The 24,525-nt window shown below is 59.6% G+C and overlaps 1 protein-coding gene across 2 annotated transcripts; it reads right to left on the bottom strand.

Annotated features, from left to right (window-relative positions):
• Window positions 1–1,726: 1,726 nt before the first annotated feature.
• LOC122441519 (cytochrome P450 26B1) lies at window positions 1,727–22,888 on the bottom strand. 2 transcript variants are annotated; one of them, XM_043468200.1, is made up of 8 exons: window positions 22,445–22,888; window positions 21,943–22,021; window positions 20,424–21,042; window positions 16,725–16,949; window positions 7,651–7,926; window positions 7,226–7,381; window positions 5,537–5,821; window positions 1,727–5,178 (listed from the first exon to the last, which is right to left on the bottom strand). In XM_043468200.1, the coding sequence occupies exons 3-8, from the start codon at window positions 20,625–20,627 to the stop codon at window positions 4,786–4,788; spliced, it is 1,539 nt and encodes a 512-aa protein (XP_043324135.1). In that variant the 5' UTR covers window positions 20,628–21,042; window positions 21,943–22,021; window positions 22,445–22,888; the 3' UTR covers window positions 1,727–4,785. The 2 variants fall into 2 exon arrangements, with proteins under 2 accessions (XP_043324135.1, XP_043324136.1); XM_043468201.1 differs by lacking the exons at window positions 20,424–21,042; window positions 21,943–22,021; window positions 22,445–22,888 and adding an exon at window positions 19,895–20,261.
• Between the last annotated feature and the right edge of the window lie 1,637 nt (window positions 22,889–24,525).

Raw genomic sequence — 24,525 nt, 5'->3', positions numbered from 1 at the left:
GCAGAATGTGCGGTCTGTGAGTTCCCTCCAACCTGGCGCCCCAGCCCCTAGACAAACAGCGGCCGTGTGGGCCTGTCCACAGCGGCCTCTGTTCTCCTTCCAGGCCAGGAGATCCCAGGGGCAGGCGGCCGTGTGGGAGACGTCACCAGCCCGCTGGGCCCACGAGGGAGAGGCCAGGACAGACTGGGTGATGACAGGCCAGCCACCCGCCCAGCCGGGCGCTTCCACCCCGTGGCAGCGCGGTCAGGCCGAGGGCAGCCCGAGGACCAGGCTTCCTTCACCTCTGCCGCCCCACAGGACATTCCACCGGGAGAGATGGAATTTACACTCTGAACAACTACTGCCTTCCACTGGCATGTTTCCTGGTGGAAGCTGGGGGTGTCTGTTGCTGCTGCTTGCTGACCCTGGAGGCCTCCAGTCTGAGAGAGCCCTTGGGTGGGGCCTGTGCTGTTCGGGCCAGGTGGCCCCCATTCTGGCACAGGACACCCTCTGCTTCTGCATGGCTCTGAAACATCCCTGCTATGCTGAGATTCTGCTTCAGCTTAAGGAAACAGGGGACCACCTTGCTCTCCCCTCCCCAGGGTGGAAGTTGGGGCTTGGGGACTACAGATCTGGGGTGGGGAAGCAAAGCAAGGGTGAAGCAGCCTACCTGGGCACTGCCCAGGAGATGCTGGTGATGCCCCTCTGGGTGGCCCGGCTCTGTGACCCAGGTTGTGAGAGGCCCCGTCTGGGCTGAGGTTGGGTCTGCCTGACTATATCAGAAAGAAACACTGCAGCCACAAAACGGGCCTTTTTCAGGCCGGCTCAGTGGGGACTTTCACTCCCCAGGCTCCGAGGAAGGGCTCGGGCACAGACAGGGTCTGGACTGGCCTGAGCATTGTGAGGCTTGGCACTTGCCAGGGGTGGGCCCCCCGGTGCCTGGTGTAGCTCCAGGGGCCACGGCTTTCCTACTCACTGCCCTCCCTCCCTCCCCACCCACAGCCCCTCCATTTTAGGGACCGCCCTGGACGTTCATTGTCTGGCACTGAACGACGTGCCTATTGCAGGGTCATCTCTGGGCTCTATGACAGCCACAGTGTGAGAACGGGCAAAGAGGGCATGGTTTCAGTCACCAGGTGGGCTTGGGGAGTCCTGTAGCCTGTGAGCTCCACACTGTCCAGCCCCTCAGCGTGCCTGAGAGAAGGAATCTGTGCCTGACTCTGTTTGAGCCCTTTCGCAAACTGATTTGATCCCAGAATCAAGGTGTTCCTGCGACACCCATGAGATAGCCCTGAGAAGTGCCTCGTGGGGCGTGAGACTGGAAGTCAGGAGAACTGAGTTCTGCTCTCCTGTTCGTCGCGTGGCTGTGACCATCCATGTCCTCACTCATGTAAACAAGCTGGACTCTGAAGCACTCTGGTTGCCACGACACCTGGCCCAGCCACGTGGCCAGGACCCAGCTTCCTGTCATTCCACCCCACGTCAGGCTTCTGGGGCCAGTGACCATCCAAGTACAGCCTCCCCTCCCCGGGGGACCTGCTGCTCCCAGGACACAGCCACAAACCTCTCTGCGCCTTCACACAGGGAATCGGGGTGGGGATGGGGGTGGCCTTTCAGGACCAACCCTGAAGGGAAGGACTTCCTCCCTGAGAAGCGGGTGGGACTGGGTGTCGTTGAAGGGATTGTGGGTGGCCAGGAGGACCCTTTCAGGGAGCTGAAAAAGCAGAGACCACAGAGCCAAACGAGGGCGAGTCTTCACGGTTTATTATGGAAGCCTATAAAAGAGCCACATTGAGTATTTCCAAAATCACAAAATGCACATTTTTTTAATATGCAACATGGAATATTATATACAGAGTAAAACCACATGACAGCAAAAACACTCACACGGCACCAGGTTCATATCAAAACAAAACACACAAGTGCTTTTTTTCAATATTAAAACAACTGTGATAAAAACATATTAATATTTTGAACCAAGTTTACAATAGAGGAAACAATTCATATTTTACTAAATAACAAATATTTAACAGCAAAAACTTTATACTAGATATCTATTTTGAATTATAACAAAAATAGTACTTATAATAGTTTATAAAGACAGACACAAAATTATAACATTTATGAAAAAACAAGTTTTGTGTATAAAATTAGAGCGATCTGGGCAGAGTCAAGGTGATGCCCAGAACACAAATGCCAGCGCCCAACATTGAAAGTGCTTCAATCTGCAAGCCCATGGCGTGAAGAGCTTTGTGGGGTTCTGTCTCTTTAATGTCAAGTTACAATAGTAGGAATGGTAAGTGAGAACACATCACCCATCTAATGCTACCGCTATAAAACCTACAACAAGCACACAGACACGGATGGATGCAAAGAGGAGAGATGGATGAGTCTCGACATTGAAACCCTCCTGTCAGCCAGTCAAGAGCTTTCTTCAGTTCTCTTCTTAACCCCTTTGAGACCCAGTGGGGTAAGTAATCCTTCTTCCCTCCCTCACAGGGATCCTCTGTCTTGCCTTCTCTGCCCCTCCCAGGCTGGTCGCCGAAACTGAAGGCCATTGAAGCTTCCCACAGCCCTCCAGCTCCCTGCCTCTTGCCAGGGCTAGGCCTGGCGGGCTTTCTGTCTGAATCTGCACTTACTACAATCCTAGATAGCAAGCAAAAGAACAATTGGTTTGGGGTAAGATGGGTCAGCGTAGAGGAGCATGGACCTTCCAGAGACTGGGCTTTTTGTAGGGGACAAATTCTGGTGTACCATGCAGCTGTTTCGCAAGCTTTGATGAGTCCTTAACATGGTTGTTTTTTTTTGGGGGGGGGGGGGGCGTGCCTGTTTTTCAGAATGGGGTGGGGGGAAATTGAGAATATTACTATTTTTTTAATGTCAAGTTTTGTCAATAATGTCTGTGCTGCACTGGCTTTTTAAATGATGAAAAGGTAGGAACCGAATGAAATACTTGAGAATGGGAGTCACAGAACAGTCCGTGGGCACAAACCATTCCCGTAAAGCCCAGCACAAGGTCACTGTGGGTGGGGGCAGGCGTGGAGGTCTGCCACCTGCCCACTGAACACCACGGGGAAGCCACTGAGTCAGGGCTGCCGAGAGCCCACTGGGGGGACTGCTGTCCCGCATTATTCTTCTGTGTGTTTTTTATTTTCTCCTAAAGAGGATTCACTGCTTTTATAACATCAGAAGCCAACAGAGAAACATGTAAAGCAAAGAAAAATTTGAAAACAGACAAAATCACTGAGAGACTCACCAGAGGCCCAAAACCATCCCGGGAGGCATCCCTAATTGCCAACACTCAAAATGCCAGTGGCAGGAGCTATTCCTCCTCCATCCACTGACCGCTCATTTTCAACCAAATCACCTGACAAGTCGCACGTACCCTCCTCCTCAGCTCTCTGCTGCAGCGCTCCCCACAGCCACCTCCAGCCGCCTCCGCGGGGGAGGGCTGCCTTCTGCGCTCACCTCCCCTGGCTTTCATCTGGTCCCCACACCCCTGAGCTGGGCTAAGCAGACAGTGGCATAGAGGTGGGAAGGGACTTCAAGGACACCTTTCCAAGGGCAAAGGGCAAAGAGGGTCAAGGGAGGGATGACGGAGGCCCTGGCTCCCCGTCAGAAGAACGAACCCGTATCCTTCTCCATACTCACTAGCCAGAGTGGGGGGCACCACGGTGAACAGGGACAAGTGGGAGACGGCAGCAGCCTCCAAAGCCCTGTGCCCCAGGTTTCCGACAGAGCGGGCGGGCAGGGAGGCAGTGGGCCGTTTCCCCATCTCCCCCAGGGGCGAAGGCAGACCCACTGGATTTCACCCCGGGAGTGAGGCTCCGAGGTTGAGCCCACAGAAGGTCTGGTGCCTGGGGGAGCCGCTCGACCCTTGGCCGGCGGGGGCAGGGGATGGGGGCTGGGTCACTTGCAGAAGTCCTGCCTGGGACAGCTGGGATGGAAGCCAGGGGACGGCTGAATGCTTGTTCCAGTCCCAGTAACACCAAGAGTCGGTTTTATCAGTGAATAAATACGGGGGATGGGGTGCGGGGGTCAGCCCGTGGGCAGAGGGCCTTGGGCGTGGGTGTACCGGGAGCAGGTGGGCTCTGAGCCGCCTGCTGGGAAGGTGGGGGTGTCAGTGCGCGTGCCCAGGGCCGCCAGGGAGGACGCTGGGAGGACAGGGCCTGGGGCTCCTTTGCCCCAAGGTCAGAAGAGAGAAAAAGTAGCAGCAATAGGTAATTTCAAATGTCCCACATGGCAAGGGCTGGGCCTCCAGGCTGGGACAACCCATCGCCGCTCTGCCAAGGGGGACTAATGTTCTATTACCCACAATGCTGTTCCCCGCGGTGGGTGGCCACAGCGGGAGGGGCACTCGCCTGTCTGAGCCGAGGCAGGGCGCGGGGTGCTGGAGAGAGGGCCAGCGGGGCACCTCTTTCTCTCCCTCCCCATGTCAACCCCCTGACCTCAAACTAAGAGTCCAGAAGAAAAGGGAGGGGAGAGACCAGTTCAGAGCATCACAAGCACAGGCTGCAGCACAGCCGACGGTTAACACTGACGGGCATGCGGGGCCGGGGGGCCAGGCCCTTTCCCGGGGGACTAAGCTGTTGGGAACCAGAGAGACTAGAGAGAAGCAGGGGTCAGGGGGAGGGCCCAGCCCCGGAGGATGGGCCCCTTTTGACTTGGGGCAGGTCTGCCAGGTAGGGGGACAGGGGAGAGCAAGGCCTGGCCACCCCCCCCCCCCCCGCCCCCGTCCCCAGGCTCCGGCCCCACCCGCACACAGGTTTCTACCCTTCCATCGCTCCCACCCCAAGGCCTGGAGCCTTAGACCGTGGCGCTCAGCATGGCCTCGGTCTCTGGCAGGATCTTGTTCTGGTTGGAGTCCAGGCCAAAGAACTTGACGCTGAGGCCATCCACAGGGTGCAGAACGGGCACCAAGGTGATGCGGGGGAAGGTCCGGGTGGCCAGCTCGAAGCGGCTGGTGCTGGCCAGCTCCACCGCCAGCACCTTCAGGAACAGCTTGGCCAGGTGCTTGCCGAGGCAGGTCCGGACCCCGCCGCCGAAAGGGAGGTAATGGAAGCGGCCGTCCTTGTCCTCGCTCCGCGCCTGCCCGAAGCGATCGGGGTCGAAAACGTTCACGTCCTTGAACACGGGCGCCGTGTCATGTGTGTCCCGGATGCTGTACATGACACTCCAGCCTTTGGGGATCTGAAAACCCTGGAGGCAAGGCAGGGGAAGGGACGGGATGGGGTGGTGAGAACCAGAGGGGGTCTCAGAGGACCCAGGACCTTCTGCCTGCCAGCCCCCACCCAGATGTTCCCACTGTGGTCCTGGGGGCCTGGCCAGGCTCTCCTTCGAGTATGTCAGTCCACCTATTTATAGATGTCTCCAGGCAGCTTCACAGGACACCCAGGGGGGCTGCATCTGACCCGGCATTTGGGGCAAGGACCCTCCCACCAGCCTGAAAGCTCCCTGAAAGTCAGCATCGTCTTCCCACGAGACTGAGACTGAGGTACCCCATGGGGATGGGATGATCTTTCCCACCGGCCCACCCCACAGCCCACGGGAGTCTCACGTCGAGCTCGAAGGTCTGCAGCACGGTGCGGTAGCCGCCGGAGACCGGCGTGAACAGGCGCATGACCTCCTTGATGACGCAGTCCAGGTAGTGGAGCCCGCTGAGGGTGTCGAGGCGCAGCGTGCCCTCGCAGGGGCAGCCGCCGCTGTGGAGGAGGCCCTTGGCCCGCAGCTCCTCCCGCAGCTTCTCCAGCACGGCTGGGTGCTTCAGCAGCTGCATGATGAGTGAGGTGCTGGCGCTGGCGGTGGTGGCGTAGGCAGCGAAGATGAGCTCCAGGGTCCCGTCCTGCAGCAGTGGAGAGGAGGCACCGCCTGCAACCTGTGTTCAGCCTGGCAGCAGCCCCTCTCTACCCATGTCCCCTCGACCCTGAGGCCATCCATCTGAGCCCTGGTGCTTCCTCTGAGCCTCACATTGCTGGGGCATGTCGGCCACGGCCGACATAGGTCCAGTCCCCTGGCTGGGCAGAGGCACGAGCCTAAAAGTCCTAAGGGGCACGGCTGCTTCCCACTCACTGCTGGATTCCAGAGCTGGCCATCGGCCCTCACCAGTGCAGTGAGCGCACAGGAAAAAGAGCAAATCCCAAGCAGTAGGCACTGTTCAGGCCAGTAGAGTGTGGCACAGGGTCTCCAGCTGGGCCTCCAGACTGGCAGCCCCAGCTCTTCCTCCCTCCTCAGGAGAAGGAGGGAGGTGGAAGGTGGTTAGGAGAGCTGAGAGGGTAAGGAGGCAGGAGGACCTGGGATGGGACCCCCAGTGAGAAGGCTGAGGCGAGGTGGCCCCCTGGTGACTTAGAGCCCCTCCAGGGCCCTCTGGGGAGCAATGGTGCCCCATGGAAAGGCCTCCCCAAGCCGTCTCATTCCAAGCCCTGCATTTTACAAATGTGGATGCCGAGCCCAGAGAGCAGAGTGAACGAGTATATCCCTTACTTGCCATGGCACTACCTGCAAGTCACAAAACTTCTTATGAAATGGGAAAGTCTTTTGAGCTCCTTCCTGGCTCATCAGAGATTAAAAAAAATAATAACAAACAAACAAACAAAAAAACTGGAGCTAGGATATGGGGAAGCAGAGACAGGGATGGAACAGTCGGTGGTAAGTGTCCACGGGCACCTGGGAAGCATGTGGGCAGCAGAGTCTAAGTGAGGATGAACATCCACCTCAAGAAAGGGTAGGCAGGAAGCCTTTCTTGGAGCCCAGTGAGGACAGTCTTGGGGCCAGCAGCCCAGCTGGGTTTGGCCAGTGCCAGGCCGGCTGTGCCTCCAACTTGAAAAGGTTGCTGCTCCCTAAGGGCTGAGGCCACCCTCCAGCAAGTGGCTTCTCCTTCTGGGCCTCATTTCCCTAGGTGAGCTCCTAAGGCTACTGTGACCATGAAATGCACTGAAATAGTGAATACTGGATGGGGGGAGGGTTGGCGGTGAGGAGCAGATGAGGGGTTCGACAATGCCCCTGACGCCACATCTGTTCGAGATTTCTAGGAGCCAATTTTCAGCACCTTTTCCAAAATGGTAGAGGGAATTGTGGGGGAATGGAGAGCATGGGGCCCAGCTGCTCAGGGACCGGCTAATCACCAGGACGGTGTGCACAGCAAGTCATGGGGCGGGAAGGGACGGCCCCACCCACATGGGTGCACATGCAGTCCCAGGGTGGAGTCCGGGCACTTGCGCTGCCTGGGCCAGGGGTGGGGGTGCCCCACCTTCAGCTCCTGCATGGTCATCTCCTTCCCGTGCTCCTTGCTGCTCTCGATGAGGATGTCCAGCGCGTCCGAGTAGTCCTTGCCCTGCGTGCATTGCAGCTTCTCCCGGATTGCCTTTTCCAGGCCCTTCTGTAGGGTCTGTCTTGCCTGAATGCCCTGAGGCAAGGAGGAGGCCATCTGGTTACCCAAGGGGAAGGGCAGGGTCACCGAGGGCCTCCTCCCAAGGTCCGGCAGGGTGGGGTAGAGAATCCTCTGAGAATTTCCCAACTAAGCAGCAGAGACCCCAGGTGAAGGGTCCACCATGCCCTCCTGCTGAAACCCCTCTCTGCCAGTGTGACCAGTGACTGTCTTAGCGGTCAGCTGCCCCTCCCTGAGGGGGGCTCATGGATGCCCATCTCATCTCTTCCCACGCCCTAGGTACTCACCCGCCGGTAGCCACTAAAGGGCAAGTCAACGGGCAGGGAGAAGACGTTCTCCACAAATTGCTGGTAGACCTCGAAGAGGTGCCCCAGGTCCTCCTCAGGGATACTGAAGCCCAACAGCACACGGATGGCCATACGGAAGGTGAGCTTCTGAGCTTCCTGGTACACGTTGATGGCCTCGGGGTGGCTGCTCCAGGCACGCAGCGTGTCCTGGATCACCAACTGGATCTTGGGCAGGTAGCTCTCCAGGGCCTCGTGGCTGAAGATCTTAGAGAAGACCTGCAGAGGAATGAACTGGTCAGATGGACTCGGGCCAGCCCAACCAAAGCACAGTTCCCATGACTGTGATCGGGGAAACTCCAGGTCCTTACCCTGACTAGCCTCAAGCCTTCCCATCTCCAGTCACAGTCCCTCGGCTGGCTCCTCCACTCTGAGCCCCCCTCCCACTGCCCACGTCTTGAAGGGAAGGCAGGGGAAGGACGGGATTGAAACAGTTCACAGAGTTGGGACATTCAACATCACTCACAGGGTGACCTGAGCTGTCATTCCTTACTAAAGCCCCAGAAAAGCATGTGCTCCAAACAATGGCAAAGCCGAAGACCCGGCAGTCCAGCTGCCAACAGGTCTGTAGGCCATGTGGACATACTAGCATGAGGGGCAACACAAGAGGGGCTGGGCAGGGCTGGAGGGGAGGCCCCTCCACTGCAGGGGCCATTCCCGAATGCCCAGGCCACGGCACAGACGTGCCCAGCAGAGACAGAGCACAGGTGATTGGACTGGACAAGGAAGAGGTGGAAAGCAGGAGGTGGCTCTTTTATTCCACTGATGGGAGAACAAGAGACTCTAAGGCTAGACTGCAAGCAGAACTTCCTGAGACCCAAGGTTACTCTCACTCCCTGCGAAACACCTCGGGTGGAGATCCTAGGGGTCTGTTACTGTGCCATCCAGAAGTCTGCACTGTGACCGGGTCTGGAGGCAGGGGGATGGAGGTAAGGCTTTTCACCTCAGAAGATGAGAAAGCCAAACAGAAGGTCTTTTAATTCCCTGCATCTTCCCAGTTCATTTTAAGTAGCCAGTGAGTCTGCTTCCACCTCCCTTGCTTTCTGTCCTCGCAATTCCTGAGCAAAGAAGTCCTTAGCCTCCTTGCCCCTCCTCACCCAGATGCCCCTGTGCAGAGCTTCATGTTGCTGCCCAAGGTGTAGAGGAGAGGGTAAAATGTGAGTTTATTTACTGATGGCCTGTGGGTCTCACTGGCAACCAACAACCTCTAGCCCCAACCCCTGGAGACAGAAAGAAGGGGTGCCCCCACCAATGCCTAGGGAAAGGTCATCAGGAAAGGCAGAGAGGGGAGGGGCAGAGCAGAGGAAGGAGACAAATATCCCTCTAGCCACCCCCAATCAGCCCCACGAAAACCACACACACGCGCCCGCCCTCCCCTCCTGCCCCCAAACACAACCACCGCACAAACTGTAAATGTGAGAATTTCCCCTGCAGTCAGCTCAAGAAGGAAAAGGTAACATTTTCCTGGCCTCGGCCCTGCATGGCTAATGGGAGGGCTGGTTTGCAGAAATAACAGTGCTGGCCCTTCAGTGGCCCAGCCAGACGTTCACAATAGCACTTTCATTCCGAAATTCCCGGTGGGCAGAGGGAGGGAGGGAGGGAAGGAGGCCGGTGAGGGGCAGAAAAACCAGCACTGTTTGGGGCTGCTCCTGCTACTAAGGGACAGCTGAAATGTAGAAGGATGAGGGGCGGTGGCCAGGGCAGGCCAGGCCTGGCCAGGTCACTCACACCTTGCTCAGCTGTGGGGGCACGGGGAATTTCCAGGGCCACCTCCCTCCAGCATGCTCTCTGCCTCAGCACCCTCCTCCAACCCTGGTGTTCTTAGGATTCCAGGTTCCACTCCTGGTCCAAGAGTTTTATGGGTAGGAGCCGGGCACTGCCCCAGAACCCAACACCAGCTGACTAGGGGCCCTTATAAAATAGCAAAGAGCCCACAGAAAGTGGTTGATGGGAGCCGAGCAGGCTCATGAGGGACACAGGATGGTAATTCTGTGGCCGCCAGGCCTCTGTGGGGAGGCTGGAGGTAGGGCAGGCAGGGACGGTGGGGAGCAGAGTCCAGGGCACTACCCTGAAGGAAAGGGAGCAGGGGCTAGCCAGGGCCCCCAGCACACGGAAGACCTGGGCACAAAGTGGGCATGTGGAGGGGGAGGGGGAAGCAAGCAGAGGCCCACGCTGACGAGGATCCGCCAAAGTCGAAGCCAGCTAGGCTCCTAAGATGCAGTGGTGGTGGTGGTTTAGTCTCTAAGTCGTGTCCGACACTTGTGGATCCCGTGGACTGTAGCCTGACAGGCTCGTCTGTCCATGCAGTGGGTGGTAGAAAGAGGCAGAGCTGGCACTCGGAAACCTGAGTTTTAATCCCAGATCATCCACCAACTCACTGTAGGATCATAGCCAAATCACCTCCCGGGCTCACAGTTTCCTCATCTGTAAACTGGTGAGGCTGGACCAGGTGACCTCTGAGGTTCCTTTCAATGTACAAATCACATAAACACCAATATCCATGTGTCCCTAAGTAGACACTACCCCTTCAAAGCCCGGAATCTGGCATAATCACATGGCATAATTGCCTGCTGGGCCCCTACTCCCACACTCTGTATGGGCTACGGTGGCTCAGGAGGGGTCATTCCAGGACTACCAAACGGGGAGCTCCGAGGGACCCCACGGCACCCCGAGGAGTGACCAGACCGGACCCAGGGACAAGCTCTGCCCTGTCCCAAAGGTTACATTCCCTGCGCCCTCTAGCGATGGCTGGCTGAATTGCTCCTACTCAAGCCTCGGGAGCCACGGACAACAGGAAGGACCCAAGAGGACCTGGGACTACTGGGCAGAGTGATTCCAGAGCAGGGAGTCCACACCTGACATCCAAGGGGGAAGGGGCCCTGAGCAAGGCCAGAAGCTGAGATGACACCCCAGGATGCCTGAATCTGCAGGCTCTTTGAGGTGGCGCTTCTGAAAGAATTGCAGCCCCAACCAGGGCCCTTATCTTGACCCATCCAGGAGTCTAACTGGATGCTCTGGGGTCCCTTTCCTCCTGGAAGTCCCACGATTCTCCTTAGAGGCCCCCTGAGGTGGAAAAACTACCCAAACGAGCAGCTAAGCAAAGGCAGGTTGCGGGCACTCCAAGCTCAGGGGGCTTTGCAGAGTGGTCATTAAGACCACGCTCCTGCCTCCTGCTCAGCTGTTCCACAGGCATCGGGGCCTCCCAGGCGCCGGGAAACTCCAGGGCCTCATCCCTGGGACCGTGCCCAGGGTTAACAACGCGGGCGCTTCCCAAAGCTGGGGCAGCCCAGAAACCACCGCCCGCCACAAAGCCCAGGAGGAGGCGGAGGTGCTGGCCAGGGCAGAGGGAGGCCGGGGCTCACGGGGGCGGGCAGGGTCAGCACTCGGGCACTGGGGAAGGCGCCGGCAGAGCAGCTCTGGGTGAAGAGGGGAAGGGTGGCCCGTGGCCCCAGAGCCCATGACCTGACCGCAGTTGCAGCGGGAGCCAGGGCTGCTTTGTTTCCCTCTGGGGCTTCCCTGGGAATTCCCACAAGTGAGCCAAGAATGCTGGACAAAGGTCACCGGGAACCGGCCGGACTCCGCAGAGCCGGGCAGAGAGAGCAGCAGGTAGGGAACGCCCCATCTGGGTCGGCGCTGGGAGGGCAGGGCGCTGGAGGCCTCGGAACTTCAGGCATAGATGCCTGAGCAGGATGGGCTCCGGCCTTGAAGGATGATGTGCTTGTAAACCCTCTCCTCATCTCTACCGGCTTTCCCAGCAATGCAGTTGGCTCAAGAATCCCCATCCCTGGTTCTTCCTCTCCCTGGAATAAAAGTGGATTCCACAGCGGGGGCTGGGGTAACCACCAGGGGGGCTTGTGAAGGCTCAAATTCCCTGTGATTGTTTCTGCAAATGTCTCCCTCACACCCGAGGCCTCCCTCCCCACATCTCACCCTGGGAGGGGAGTAGCTCACCGGGCCCCCATGGCCCTGTGCTGACGCCCTCAGCCAGATAACTGCCCCCTCACAACTGGATGGATGCAGAGAAAGATGGGCAGCCTCAGAAGCTGGAAGAGCCGGAGAGGGAACCCACTCCCCGGGCCAGTGACTCAGACTGGGAGGAATGGAAGCGGCTGCCCGGGAGGGTGGGGGCCCGGGCAGGCCACCCCGCCAAGCCACCGGAGCCGCAGCCTGCGGAGTGGAAAGAATAACAGAGGGCGGGCAGCCGCGAGGCAGCTGTCCGCACAGCACAGGAGTGACGCCGAGGTGTGTACTTTATGCTCAAGGAAGGGGGAGGACAGGAGAGGACATCACCCCTTAGCTGCCTGGCATTTCCACTGGACCTCCACCTCACCCCGGCTGCCTCCTGAGTCAGACCCTCTGATGGGGAGGTGCTGGCCAGACGACACCCTCTCCCCCCGCCCTGCCCAGCCTGTGCATGCCCCTTCTGGGTCCTCAGCATCTGTGGGAACAGAGTTTCTGTCCCCTGTTTGAGTCCAGCTCTGACCGTCTCCCCTAACTCTTCCACACACGGCAAAAGCACCCACTGGGTGAGGGGAGGGCAGCACTTGGTACATCCCTGCTGGGCCACAGACTGAGAAGGTCTTCCCAGACCCTTCTATCCCTCCTCCAGCCAGAAACAAACCCCCTTGGAAAGCTGAGGCCCAAAGCAGGAACAGCCTCCCAAGGTCAGTCCCAGGCATGACGGGCCACACTCACCAGGGTCCCTGAATACCCAGCCTCCCACCACTCCGAACCCACTGAGCCAGCCTCTAGCAGTCCTGGGGACTCCAATGTATCTGTGAGCCTGAAGGGGATGCTCCTCAAGGGCCCAAGTTTATTCTAAGGGTAAGTCCAGCTGTTGTGGCTACTCTGGTTTACTCTCAAACTTTGTCAGCCCCTTGAGGCACACCCCCAACCTCTGCCCTTCAGCCTAGGGCACCTGGAACAGATACAACTGGCATAGAGGGCTCAGGGCCAGAGCAGACCCCAGCCAAGCCTCCCTGCTGCCAGCCAAGGCCACAACTGTCCCCAAGGCTGGGAGAGTGAGCACACACCTCAGCATCAGTCTTGGATCCATCCCACCCTGGGAGAAGGACGCAGCGGGGAGAGGGAAGAGAGAGGACAGCCCCCACACCACTTGCCCCTGCCCGAGACAAGGGTACACAGAGGGAGGAGACCACTCCCAGGGCCCTGGCAGCCAGCCGTGGGCACCCTCCCCCGCTGACCTTCAGAGACATCCGCTCCTGTCAACCGCCCCCTCAGAAGCCCCTGATGCTACAGTAACTTTTGGTGAAGGACCTCCGCTGGCCGAACAAAGGCTCTGCGGGGGCAGCTCCCAGGAGCAGGGCTGCCTGGCCATTCACTGCCTTCCCATTCAACCCATGTGGAAACGTCTGCCCTGAGCCGAACCTGGTGGACAAGACTTTGGAGCCAGAGGCTGTGCCTTGGTTCAAAGGCCACCTGGAGCCGGTCTGAGCTGGCCTCCCTCAGGATCCCGCAACCGAGGGCCCTCTTGGCTCTGCCCTCCTGCCGAAGCACCTCCTGGTCTCTCTATCCTGACACAAATCCCAGCATACACAGGATTTCTGAGAGAAGCACGATAAGCCTCAGCCTGAGCTCCATCCCCACCCAGGGGGCCGAAAGCCTAAGTCAGTGAGGAGCCATGGGTGGGCGGGCAGAGCTTCTTAATTCCTACCCCAAAACCTATCTATCTCAGTCATGGCCATAGAAGTCCCTGAGCCAGGGGTCAGAGTAGGAGGGGCGGGAAGACCACTCCTAGGGTCTCTCCAGTCCAGAGTTACAAAGCTAAGTGCATCCCTGGGATGCACTCCAAGTTCTCTGGCAGAATCTCAGGGCCACTGTCTGAAATGCCCTGAAGATGCTGGCTCTTTGGTGTAAAGAAGCCGGGCCCTAGCTCCAAAGGAAAAGAGGAAATGTCTGATCCTGGTGTGTGGGGTTGGGCCCTGGATGCTTCCAGGACGACCCATGACAACTCCCCGTCCCCCTCCTCTGTGTCTCTCTGATAATCCGCCCCCGATTGATCTTCTCTACTTCTCTCCATGCACTCTTCCAGGGCAACCCAGCTTCTCTGCATACATAGAGAGATCCAGTCCCTCCGCCCAAATCAGAGACACCCCAGGCCCCAGGTAGGGGAGGCATAACAAAGGAGGGGGACGGAACCTGAGGTGGTGACTATGACCACACTGGCCTGGAGTCCAGAGACGATTCTGTCAGACTGGACAAGGCGTTCATCCTCCCTGGCAACCCTACGCCTCTGGGCCCCAGACCACCAGCGCAGCCTGGACAAACACCTGGACTTCAGCGATGACTGTGAAGAACCCCTTCCCAGCACATCTGGCCAGACCTCCCAGAGAAGGGGTGGGGTACCAGCCCCAATGGAAATAGTGACGCTCCTAGTTCCCCACCAGCAGGGCCTCACTACACCTGGGCCCCACTTCTGTGAGTACATCCTAACCTAAGCAGGCTAGGGTCCCTGCTTGCAGTGTGGGCTGGATAAGGCAGTAGGAGTGGCACAGGGCAGCCCCAACCCCGGCCAAGTTGAGTCTACCAGGCATTGGGCCCAGCAAACAGGCCATTCTCTCCAGGACCAACATGTGTGCCCCTGAGTATTCTCTTCTCATTCCTCCAGCTAGATTCCACTTTTCAAGGGCAAGGACCCTGCCTTTCTGTTTGTATACCTAGCTTCTATGTTTGTTTCTAGCCCAAGCCCTGCTATTTAACTCAGTAAACTTAAGCTGACGGAACGCCAATGAATGACTTAGGGGAGAAGGACCTTTTCATCTGTCATTTTAACATAAGACGCACACATGCCACATAACAAGACCACCACCAGTACGTACAGAGGGTCCCCAAGTCTCTGTCAGGATGAGCTGGTCTCTGGCTGATCCCGACCCCGGAGGAGCTAGAGGGCAAGGGTGCCAGGAAGAGACACACTCTCTATGCCTCCTCTGTGGTCCAGCTTTCTGGCCTCTCCCAGGCCCCACCACCTCACCCTGTCCCTCAGGCTTCCTTCACTGAGTATTCCTCCAGCAGCATTCATTGTGTCCCCCCTCCCCCACCCTCCCGCTCCTTCCAAATGGACCACAGAAAGCCAAACCCCGGGGGCTTTCCAGGAGGGCCCTGCCCCACCTGAAGGCCTACAGCCAAGTCATGCAGAGGGTGAATGGAACTGCGAGGCAAGAGCCTCCCCACAAACCTTCCACATCCCCAGGGTCTCACACTCAGCTCCTGACCAAGCTTTCTTCCTCCCAGCACCGCCCCCCCACCCCCACCCCCACCCCCACCCCGCCAAATCTCCACCCTCAGCTTCTGGCAGCCCCGGGTGGGGCAGGGCTGAGTAGGCTCTCCTCGGTGGCTTAGAAACGCTCTTCCCAGAGAAGCCAATGTTGCAGGCCCTGCCCTGCCTTTTCCTCTTTCCCGACCTGTTTCCCCACCTCTGGGAGTTGGTGATGGACAGGGAAGCCTGGCCTGCTGCATGCAGTCCATGGGGTCGCAAAGAGTCGGACACAACTGAGCGACTGACCTGAACTGAACTGACCTGTTTCAAGTCCCTCAACCTCAGGGTCCTCTTCTGTGAGAGGAGGACAAAAATGGTTTTCTAAGCCAGATTCTTTGGAGCTGGGTTCCAGAGTCTCAGGCTGTCTAACTCTTTAAAATAAACTTTTGGTGGAGTTACACCAAAAGAAGAAAAGAAGTGTTTCGCAGCCCCCTCCCCGCCACTCCCGGGAACCCTCCCCATCTGCCCCCGGGCTCTCTTAGCTGCTTCCTGCTCCAGTGAAGCAGCAGGAGAGACTATTTCAGAAGCCCCTTTCCCAGCCCCTGAAATGCTTGCTTTACAGGGGAGGGGGGCGGGGGGTGGGCATGTGCAGACCAGTCCCCTCTGATTTTTCCTACTTTTGTCTGTTACGAAGAACTACTCTTCGCTGGCAGTTCTCTGAAGACATCGAACTCTATGGGATGAATTCCTCCGTTCACACATAGACTTCCGGCGGAGGGGGCTGCCCACCGTGGCCTCTCCTATCTCCCGGGCTCTGCCACTCTTCCCGGAGATCACAGGCTGCCTCTCCCTTTCCTCTAGGTTTCAAACCTGGTGAGTCCTCTGACCCAATGGAAAAAATGAAGGGAGGGGAGGTCGTGCAGCGCGGCCTCCCCCCGTCGCGGCTGCTTTAAGCCGGCGGGCCGGCGCCCCGCCCGCCGGCGGCTCAGCTTTCGGGTTACTGCAGTTCAAACAGCACGTGCCGCCCGCGCTCGGAGCCGCGGCGGCGGCGCAGCCCTGGGAGGGGGCGGGGAGGCTTGCTCCGTGCGAGCTGGCTCGCCTCCTCCTCGCCTCTTCCAGGCGCTCGGGAAATCCACAGGATAAACACCCACGTTCTCTTCCTCTTTATGGGAGGGGGCTAGGTGTGCTTTGATCCCCCTCCGCCCCCTCGGCTGTTACCCCACCCCTCGTACTTCCCGCTCGGCCCAGATCCGAGCGCTGTGGCCCAAATTTCACCTCGCCCCTCCCAGGCAAGGCCCAGCAACCGCCGTCACAGGGTGCCCCCAGCCGCCAGCGCCTGCTTGCGGCGCCCTTAAAGCAACCTGCAGCAGGGGAGGCTAGGTGTGATTTTAGAATGAGCCGTTTCTAGTCCTCGGGATTCCAAGGGGCGATAAGGAGGAGCGCTGGCCACCGTCCGCCCTCTCTTTTTTGTCCAGGTTTGTGGAGCACGAAGAGGACAGGCTTTAGACGCCCCTATCGCCGCATGTTAAAGTTGTCCAAACCAACTCCCAATGACCCTCCCTTTGGGCCTGGCACTGCGCACGGTGCGGTGGGCCAGCAAAAGGGCAGACCCGGAGGAGGCCTGTGCAGGCCCTGGATCTGGGATCGCCGCTGTCTAGGCAGGGAGCTTCGGGATTCTCCCGCATGGTGTGCAAATACGGGCGCGGATTCTGGTGGGGACGTCCCCGGGGCGCCAAGAACTCCTTACTCCGAGGGGGTGGCACGCGAGAAGAGGATCAGAGCACGATTGCGGGGCTCTTACCTTGCGCTTATTCCGGTGGATATCGCCGATGGAGTTGGACACCGTGTTCGGGCCCAGCAGCATGCGTGTGCTACGTGGCCACTCGGTGCTCACAAGGTGGTGCTCGCCCATGAGGATCTTGCGTACATTCTCCGCGCCCGTCACACGGATTAGCGGCCGCCCGAGCAAGTGCGTCTTGAACACGTTGCCATACTTCTCCCTCCGCGACGACTGGAAACCAGAACCCTGCAGGGGCCACGCAAGAAATTTCTCAGGGCCCACATCGCCATATGGGACGTCCAGGAGGCCCAGCCTCGAGGGCCCGCGGGGGAGGGGCGGAGGATCCCACCTCGGGCACCAGTTCCCTACCCTCCCCTACCCCACTCACACACATACGCACGCACGCACGTAGGTTTTATTTTTCATAGCATGCACGAGAACTGGGAAGTGGGGCCTAGAGGAATAATAAATAATGCAGGGGGCGAGAGGCCCAGGGCACCCCGCGGGAGGTTTTTTAGTAATGACTTGCGGGAGGGAAAAGGTATCACGGACCGCGAGACCCTAAACTAGAGCCTCCGCCTGCCCCCCTCCCTCGCCTCGCGCTCGGGAGACACTCGGAATAAATATTTCCAGGCTCGCGGCCACGGGCTGGCGAGACCCCGCGGGGTGGCCGCAGGCCAAAGATTATTTATAGCGGCGAGCGGTCGGTGCCCCGAGGCAATCACTACAGATGGGGGTTGGGGTTTCCTCAGTTCGCGGGTGTGGGCCTCGAAGGGACCCGGCGGCCCTCTGAGAGCTCCGCAGGGTAGAGTCACGGGCCCGGAGCCGCGATTTTCCGAATATAATTTGCCCCGAAATAACTGAGCAGGACTTTCGTCGCCGCCTTGGAGTTTGGAACGCGAGCGCAGAGGAAGGCGCTTCCCGCGGGGCGGGGCGGGGCGGGGCGGGGCGGCGCGGCCGTCACAGGTAACCGGATCCCCGGCGGCAGCGCGAGCCGAGCAGAGCCAGGCCCCGGCCCCGGCCGGGCGCTCGGAGGAGCTGGCTGTGCTGGCCCCGCGAGGGTACCGGAAACCGAGGGGACCTCCGAGGGGCGGGGGCAGGGGCGTCCCGCTCACCTTTGACGTCGTTGCTCGCCACCCAACCCCGCATTAACCCTTCTCGGGCCGCGGCTGCAACCCGGTGCAAAAGGGGAGGGGCGCCACCTGTCAGGCTGCCCCGCCTGCCCGCCAGCAGACGTGCGGATGCGGGCTCCAGACCTGCGGGGTCATGCACCCCCCGAAGGGACCCTCGGCTTCCTCTTTTCCCCGGTTGGTCCCCCTCCTCACTTTCCTTTCTTCGGCGGAAAAGTATTCGCCAGTTAGATGTGTACACACCCCAGCCCCGCCGAAAAGTGACTCCGCAGAACCCGGAGCCCTAATCACTTTTCCACATGTGCCTCCGGCCCGGGCGCGCGACAGGGAGCGAGCCCGGAGCGCCCGCGCCTCCAGGTTGGCTGGTGGGGGAGAACTCCCGCCACTCTGCGGCGGTTCTAGGCGGGGTCTACCCCTTTAAGAGAAATCAAGGCGAGGGTGGAGGTGCGACCAAACTGGGGTGAGGAGCGGGGCTCCCTCGCTCTGCCCGAGGTACCGGTCTCTCTCACTCAGTCTGACTCTCCTTCGCTCCTCTCCTGCGTTTCCTCTGTTTTTCTTTTCTTTCGACACAAAAGTTGGGTTGTGAATTTTCCGAGGTCGCCGCCGCCTTTCTCCCGCCGCACCACCCCCCCCCGCCTCTGATCTGCCTAACTATAATTAAAGTGCGTTTTTTGTGGTATTAATAAAGGGTTATTTGTCCGCCGTTTCCACGGTCTTCACAAAGAGGACTTTCATAGGGGCGGCCGCTCGGGCCGCGAGTCCAATTTATACAAAAATGTTGTATTTTTAGCCCTGGGCTCTGTTTAGATGGCGCACGGTGGAAACGGAGAGCCCTTGGAGGTCCCCCAGTAAAATCTGATAAATGACTCCGAAAAAATAAAGCTGGGATTCAGAGGGTTCCCATTAACCCCTTCACTGCTCCTCTACACGCATCTCTCATTACCCGCCCGCCGGGAAGGTCAAGGGCTCCCCGGGGGCGGACGGATGGGGAGGCGTAGACCTGCTTCCCCCTCCCCATCTTACGTGCGAGTTGGACGCGGAGCCCCAGAGTCCCTTGTGGGATTCGGAGAAAAGGTCAGGGGGATGTTGGTGGCCGGGGGAGGGGGGTAAGGGGGGGGCGGTGACAGACCTCGAATTCGGCAGATTGGCTATAACAAGGCAGGGGCCGACGCCCCTGTGAATTATTTTATTTCCTAAATTCTCGGCCAAAAGCCTAGACCACCGCTGCAGTTAACCCTTTAAGTGTGTTGGCACGGGAGAGGCTCTGGGGATTTCTTCACGGCGGTGGGGGCGGGGTATGTAGGTCTCACTGGTTGAAATGAACCCCACCTTGCTGCACGAACCGCGAACAGACGAATTTGATTCCGGGTCTTGGGAAGACCACTGGGCAGAGGAACCTCGCGTGCCCCTCCCGCCCCGGCTCTGCTGTCAACTGGCTCCGGGCGGGGCGGGGCTGCGCTGGGTGTCCGTGTGTGCACGCGCGGATTGCACGCGTCTGTTAATTTCAAGCCAAGCTTTCGCACTTCTAAACCCACAGGTCTCTGCCTTCACCTCCCGCCTCAGCTTTCCTGGGCCTGGGCTGTCTGTTTCAGTACAGACATCCTTCTGCTAATTCTCATTAGCTTCTGCCAGACAAACCCGCGTGCATACGCGCACGCAACACACCTCCCGCGGTTAACCCAGACGACCCCCATCCAAAAGAAAAACCTGCTGTGTAACACATTGCGAAAGCGATTGTCTAGCGCCTGAGGAGGTTAATTGCAGATTAATTTCCCCATTACCTACCTGGGTCTGGTCCCCGACAGGCCCACCCCCATTATCGCCGGCAGTGTGGTTTGTGCGGCGTCTAACAACAAACACAAACGCTCTCTATGGATCTCACACACCTCTCCCAAGTTCCTCTCCCCTGCTAAACTGTCCCCACCCAGTAAGTAAACAGACCCTTTTCTCCGAAAGTCGCGAAACCTCGGGTCTCGGGCTTCTCCTTTTCCTTGGGGTGCCTCCTCCTTCCCCCACCACAACACAGACAGTTTCTCGAACCGTGGACCAGGGCAGTAGTACCTGGCGTGGCCAGTACGGGACGCGGCGGGAACACAGCCCGGGTCTTTAAGCGGCAATCCCGGCTGCCACTGGCCCACTCTTTCTTTCCTTGACTCGGTTTTCGGGTCCCAGGTACACCGACAAAGACCGGGAAGTCGACGGCGACTGGGGCGGGAGCGCGAAGGAGAGGCGAAGGCGGCTCTAGACGGGACGCCCCCTCCGACTCGCGGGGCTCGGGAAGCCCCCGGGACGCTAGACGCACCCCTGCTGAGTCGCCCGCGGCTGGAAAAAGTCAGTCTTGGGAGCCCTCTGGGATCCAGGAACCTCTCTTACCACCCCCTTGAACCTGCGCACCCGGCGCCAGCGGGCTCAGAACCACGCCGCAGGCGGGCCGGGGAAGCCCGGGCGGCTCAGGCGGTGAGGAGGGAAGGGGCGGGGCGGGGACTGGTGCCTTCAGGCTCCCGGCGCCCCCTGGCCGGCCCGAGGCTCCATCCGCCCGGTGCTCGCCGCTAGCGGAACCTGGAGAGCAACGGAGTGAGTGCGCCCTTACCTGTAGCAGCCAGTGGCCGGTCTCTCCGATGAGCGGGAAGCCCATGGAGCCCTTGGGGATGGGTAGCTTGCAGCTCTTGTCGCGGGTGGCCGCCCAGCGCAGCTGCCACAGCTGCTGCGACACGGCCAGCAGCAGCGTCACCGACACCAGGCACGCGGCGAGGGTGGCCAGCGCCGACACCAGCTCCAAGCCTTCAAAGAGCATGTTGGCGGCCGCTCGGGGGATTGGCTGTGCGGGCCGCAGCGGGGGAGGGGAGGGCCAGACGAGCAGGGACGCGAGCGGCGGGGGAGGGGAGGCTGCGGCCGGGGGTCCTGGCACCTCCAGCCGAAACGGAGCAGGAGCAAGGGGCCGAGGGAAGGGAAGTGGAGGTTGTGAGGGGAGAGCGGAGGCGGGTGGGAAATCGCCTAAAAGAAGAGAGAGAGGAGACACGAGGCGACTCGGAGTGCAACTTTGTTTGTTTGTTTGTTTGTTCCCTTATAGCGGGCTTAGGGGTTGCTCGAGGGGTGGCGAGACGAAGTCGTGAATCAGGCTGGTGGGTTAGCTCTCCCTGCAACCATCACACTCGGAAAACTTGGGGAAAACTTTGTCCAGCGGGAGTCTCTCTCGTAAGCCCCTTCCCCTGTTTGGGAAAAAAAAGAAGAAGAAGAAGGGGGCCAGAGAACTAGCGGAGAGAAAGTGCGATGAATTTGTCAAAAGTTTTCCCCTCAAATTCCTAGGTTAAAAAAAAAAAAAGGAAAAAATCCTGAATCCCCAAATTCCAACGAACCCAGAAACTTTGGGTGCGAGGGGGAAGGCTCCCCGGCTGAGGCGAGTGGAGAGGCCGAGCTCCGCGCCTCTGGGCTGCCCGGGGAGGCGCGCCGGAGCCCCGGAGCCGCCGCTGCACCCCCGAGGCGGGCGCGGCGGGCGAGGCGGCGAGGCGGACGCGGGTGCGGAGCCGGCGGCCCGCGGCCCGGACGGGACGCAGCCGGCGACAGAGCCCCGGGCGGGCGCTGGGGCGGCGGCGGCGGCGGCGGCGGCGGCGGCGGGCGGGAGGGGTGAGGCGGGGTGGGGTTGGGGGAGGAGGTGAAAACCCGAGCTGGGCTATTGTATCAATTAAGAAAAGGCAGTCCGTCCCGGGACGCGGTCTCTCGGCTCTGGAGGTGCTGCTGGGGAAAGAAAGGGGGAAAAAGAAAGGAAGGCAAAAGGAATGAAAGAGGGGGGAAAAGCCGGAGGCAGGATTTCAGGGCTGATGGTTTTAAAAGCTTCCCTCAATGTGAATTTGTGCCTCTGAGAGCCAGGCGATGCGTGTGTTTATATAGAGGCGGGAGGCTGCGCCGTGGGCGCTTCGCCAGGGGCCCCCCCTCCCACCCCCACCCCCACCCCCACCCCCCCCAAGCCTCCCAACCCTCCCCACCACCCCCCCCGCCGCGCTCTCGAAGCCGGAGGCGTGGTGAGAGGCCGGCGGCCGGAGCGTGTGAGCGCCCGCCGGCCTCCTGCCCCGCCCCGGCCGCCCGCAGCCCGCCGCCCGCCGCGGACCCACTTGTAGCCGCCGCAGGATCAAACTCAGTTCACCTCTCGCCTCCTCTTCCTTCTCGCCGGCGTCTCGCTGAGCCCGGCACCTACAGACGGACGAGATGAGACACACACGCGCGCGCACACACACACACACACATACACACACACGGTGAGCGCTCGCATGGTGCCCGCTTGGCTGCTAGGCTACTTCCCTCCCTCTCTCCCCCTCCCGGGCCCCCGGCCCCCTTCTCGCCCCCCAGGCAGTCCCGCGTGGGCTGTCGCCCCAGCAGCTGAGCTCTCGGGCGGGCCGCTTCTCGACTGAGGGGCGCCAAGAGCCCCTGAACCTGTGTGTTTAGGGTCTCCAGCACCTATCCCTCGGGACCCCGCCGGCTCCTGTCTCCCGGAGCCCCAGAGTCCTCTCATCTGTCACTCCCAATTCCTCCTAGCGGGGAGTCCCCATCCTGGATCCCGACATCCTCAGACCTCGGAGGCCAAGGTCCCTTCCCCCCCTCCCGTACGTCTCTTACCCTCCAGGACCCGAGGTGCCCGTCTCCCCGTCCGCGTCCCGGGCAGCTGGCGCTGCAACCTTCCCCTCGGACACGAGACTCCCTCACTTTGTAGTCCCCTCCGCCCCCTCCTCGCCCCGCAGCGCCAGAGGAACCCCGATGCTGGTCTGGTGAACGTCCCGCGAAGAGGACCAATGCGGCGGCCCCGGCACCCGGGGGCGGGAGGAGTAGCGTACAGTCATTGATAAATTAGTATTAATAAATAAACATGCCAGGTGAGAGCGGCCACCTTCTCCCTGCCGGCCGCTGAGGGCCCAACGCGCGCGCCTGTGCGAGGTATGCGTGTGGCCCAGGGCCGCATCTGTGCGCGCGCGTGTGTCCCGGGTCGGCCCGACGTCTGCGGAGCCGCGTGGCGTGTCTGCGCGTTTGTGTGTTCTCTCTGGTGCTGAATGTGTGTCTGTGCATCGTGCATCCGTCTGTCATCTGGTCTCTCCTCCTGCTGTCTGTGATACATAGAGCTGTGCGTGCCAACCCCGACACGGTCTAGCCCGTGCCTGGCTCGCCCTCTCCCGCGCGTCCTGTTCCCCCGGCCCCCTTTCACCGTAGTTCACTCTGGCACTCCCAGAGCAGACGACCTAACCTTTAGTTAGGATGATGTGTGTGTAAGTGAAACTCGACTCCCCTTTTAACACGTCCCCTGCACCCAATACGAATTCTGTTTTAGAGTTCACCGGAAGAGAATGTATGTGAGTGTCTAAGGGGCGAGCGTCTGTGCTGTCCCTCCCTGTGCGAGCGCTTCCGAGGTTGATGTGGCGGGCGGAGATTTAAAAGCTCGGTCTCTTGCTTCTAGCGCTGGGTCATCTCAATTCTCTCTCTGCCCTGGAACCCCACCTGGTGGACAGTCGTAGCACTACAGACTCAGGGGGAAGCGATTCCGGCTCCCCCTTTCTTCTGCCTCCATTCACAGGGGAAGATCGGCTCTAAAGGGCCTGCTTGAAGGCTCCTACGTGGCTCCACTCCTGCCGCAGTGCCCTCAGATTTCCACGGCAAGCAGCTTGGGACCCAGACACACGGGGTCCTCGTCGGGACCGCTGTGACCCCGGAAGTAGAGAGCTGGGGCACATCCTCACATCAGGGAGGACAACTCCGGACTGGGAACACAGGAGCTGTGAGACCAAAAGCACAGCGTTCCCCGTGCGGGGAGGGGAATCCGGTGAAGACCGGAGCGGGGTGGATTATTGAGACCCTGCTGTTTTGAAGAGCCCTAAGAATCTAACCTGACCCTTAGACGCAGCACTCCCAGAAGATGGCAAAATGGGCAGTCACCCTGGGGAACCCACATGCAGAAACATCAGCCTCTGAAAGGACGGACACATGGCCTTATAGCGACGCAAACAGATGCACAGGCAAATACTGAGTGTGCACGCGGAGAGACACAGACACATACACTTAGAGCATCACTGTCAACACATTCACACAACACCTGCCTCCAACCTCAAGAGTAGGAGATGTCTGTTCTGCAGAGATCACAGCCTCAGAAGTCTCCAGGAACCTACTGTCTTCCCCTCCCCCGAGCACTTTCATCCTCTCCTCCTGTTCAGGTGGGAGTTGGGAGGGGCCCCCGGGGAGTCATTCTGAGTCTTTATTGTCCTGCCACCAAGTGGGGTCCTGGGGAATGCCCATAGGGACAGCAAGGCTACATAGCAATAGTTGCTGGATTTCCTAATTGGAACCATCTCTCTGTTCAAATCACAAAGAGTACTTAAGAGAAAGAAAAGAAAAGCCGTAGTATTGTAATTCTCTCTGTTGCCAGAGGTGCTGGGGAGAGTAGGACTCCTAGGGCTGTGGAGCAGCCTCAGAAAGAGTGGGATTAGGATAGAGAAAGGTCAGCAATCATCTTCAACAGATAGGACATGTCTTCATCCACTTCGCATGTACCTCTGACCCTGGCTCTAGCACAAGCCCAGATCAGACCTCAGTCTGACCCAAAACCCTGACCTAAAACAGACCCCCAAGCTTAATCCCAGATTGACCCTTAATCTTGGTCATAGAGTCATAGGTCAGGACCCTGTCCCTGACCCCAGACTGAACCCCAGTCCTCT

The sequence above is a fragment of the Cervus canadensis genome, chromosome 5 (assembly GCF_019320065.1).
Source record: "Cervus canadensis isolate Bull #8, Minnesota chromosome 5, ASM1932006v1, whole genome shotgun sequence".
Taxonomy (NCBI): Eukaryota; Metazoa; Chordata; class Mammalia; order Artiodactyla; family Cervidae; genus Cervus; species Cervus canadensis.
Note: the sequence above shows the minus strand (reverse complement) of the source record. Positions and strands in the feature narration are given on the sequence as shown.

Coding starts and splice junctions, on each gene's coding strand:
- LOC122441519 (XM_043468200.1), bottom strand. CDS start 20,627: ATGCTCTTTGAAGGCTTGGAGCTGGTGTCGGCGCTGGCCACCCTCGCC. Junction 16,950..20,423: donor CCGGCCACTGGCTGCTACAG/GTAAGGGCGCAC, acceptor TGGCCCCTGCAG/GGTTCTGGTTTCCAGTCGTC. Junction 5,179..5,536: donor TGCAGACCTTCGAGCTCGAC/GTGAGACTCCCG, acceptor CCTTGCCTCCAG/GGTTTTCAGATCCCCAAAGG.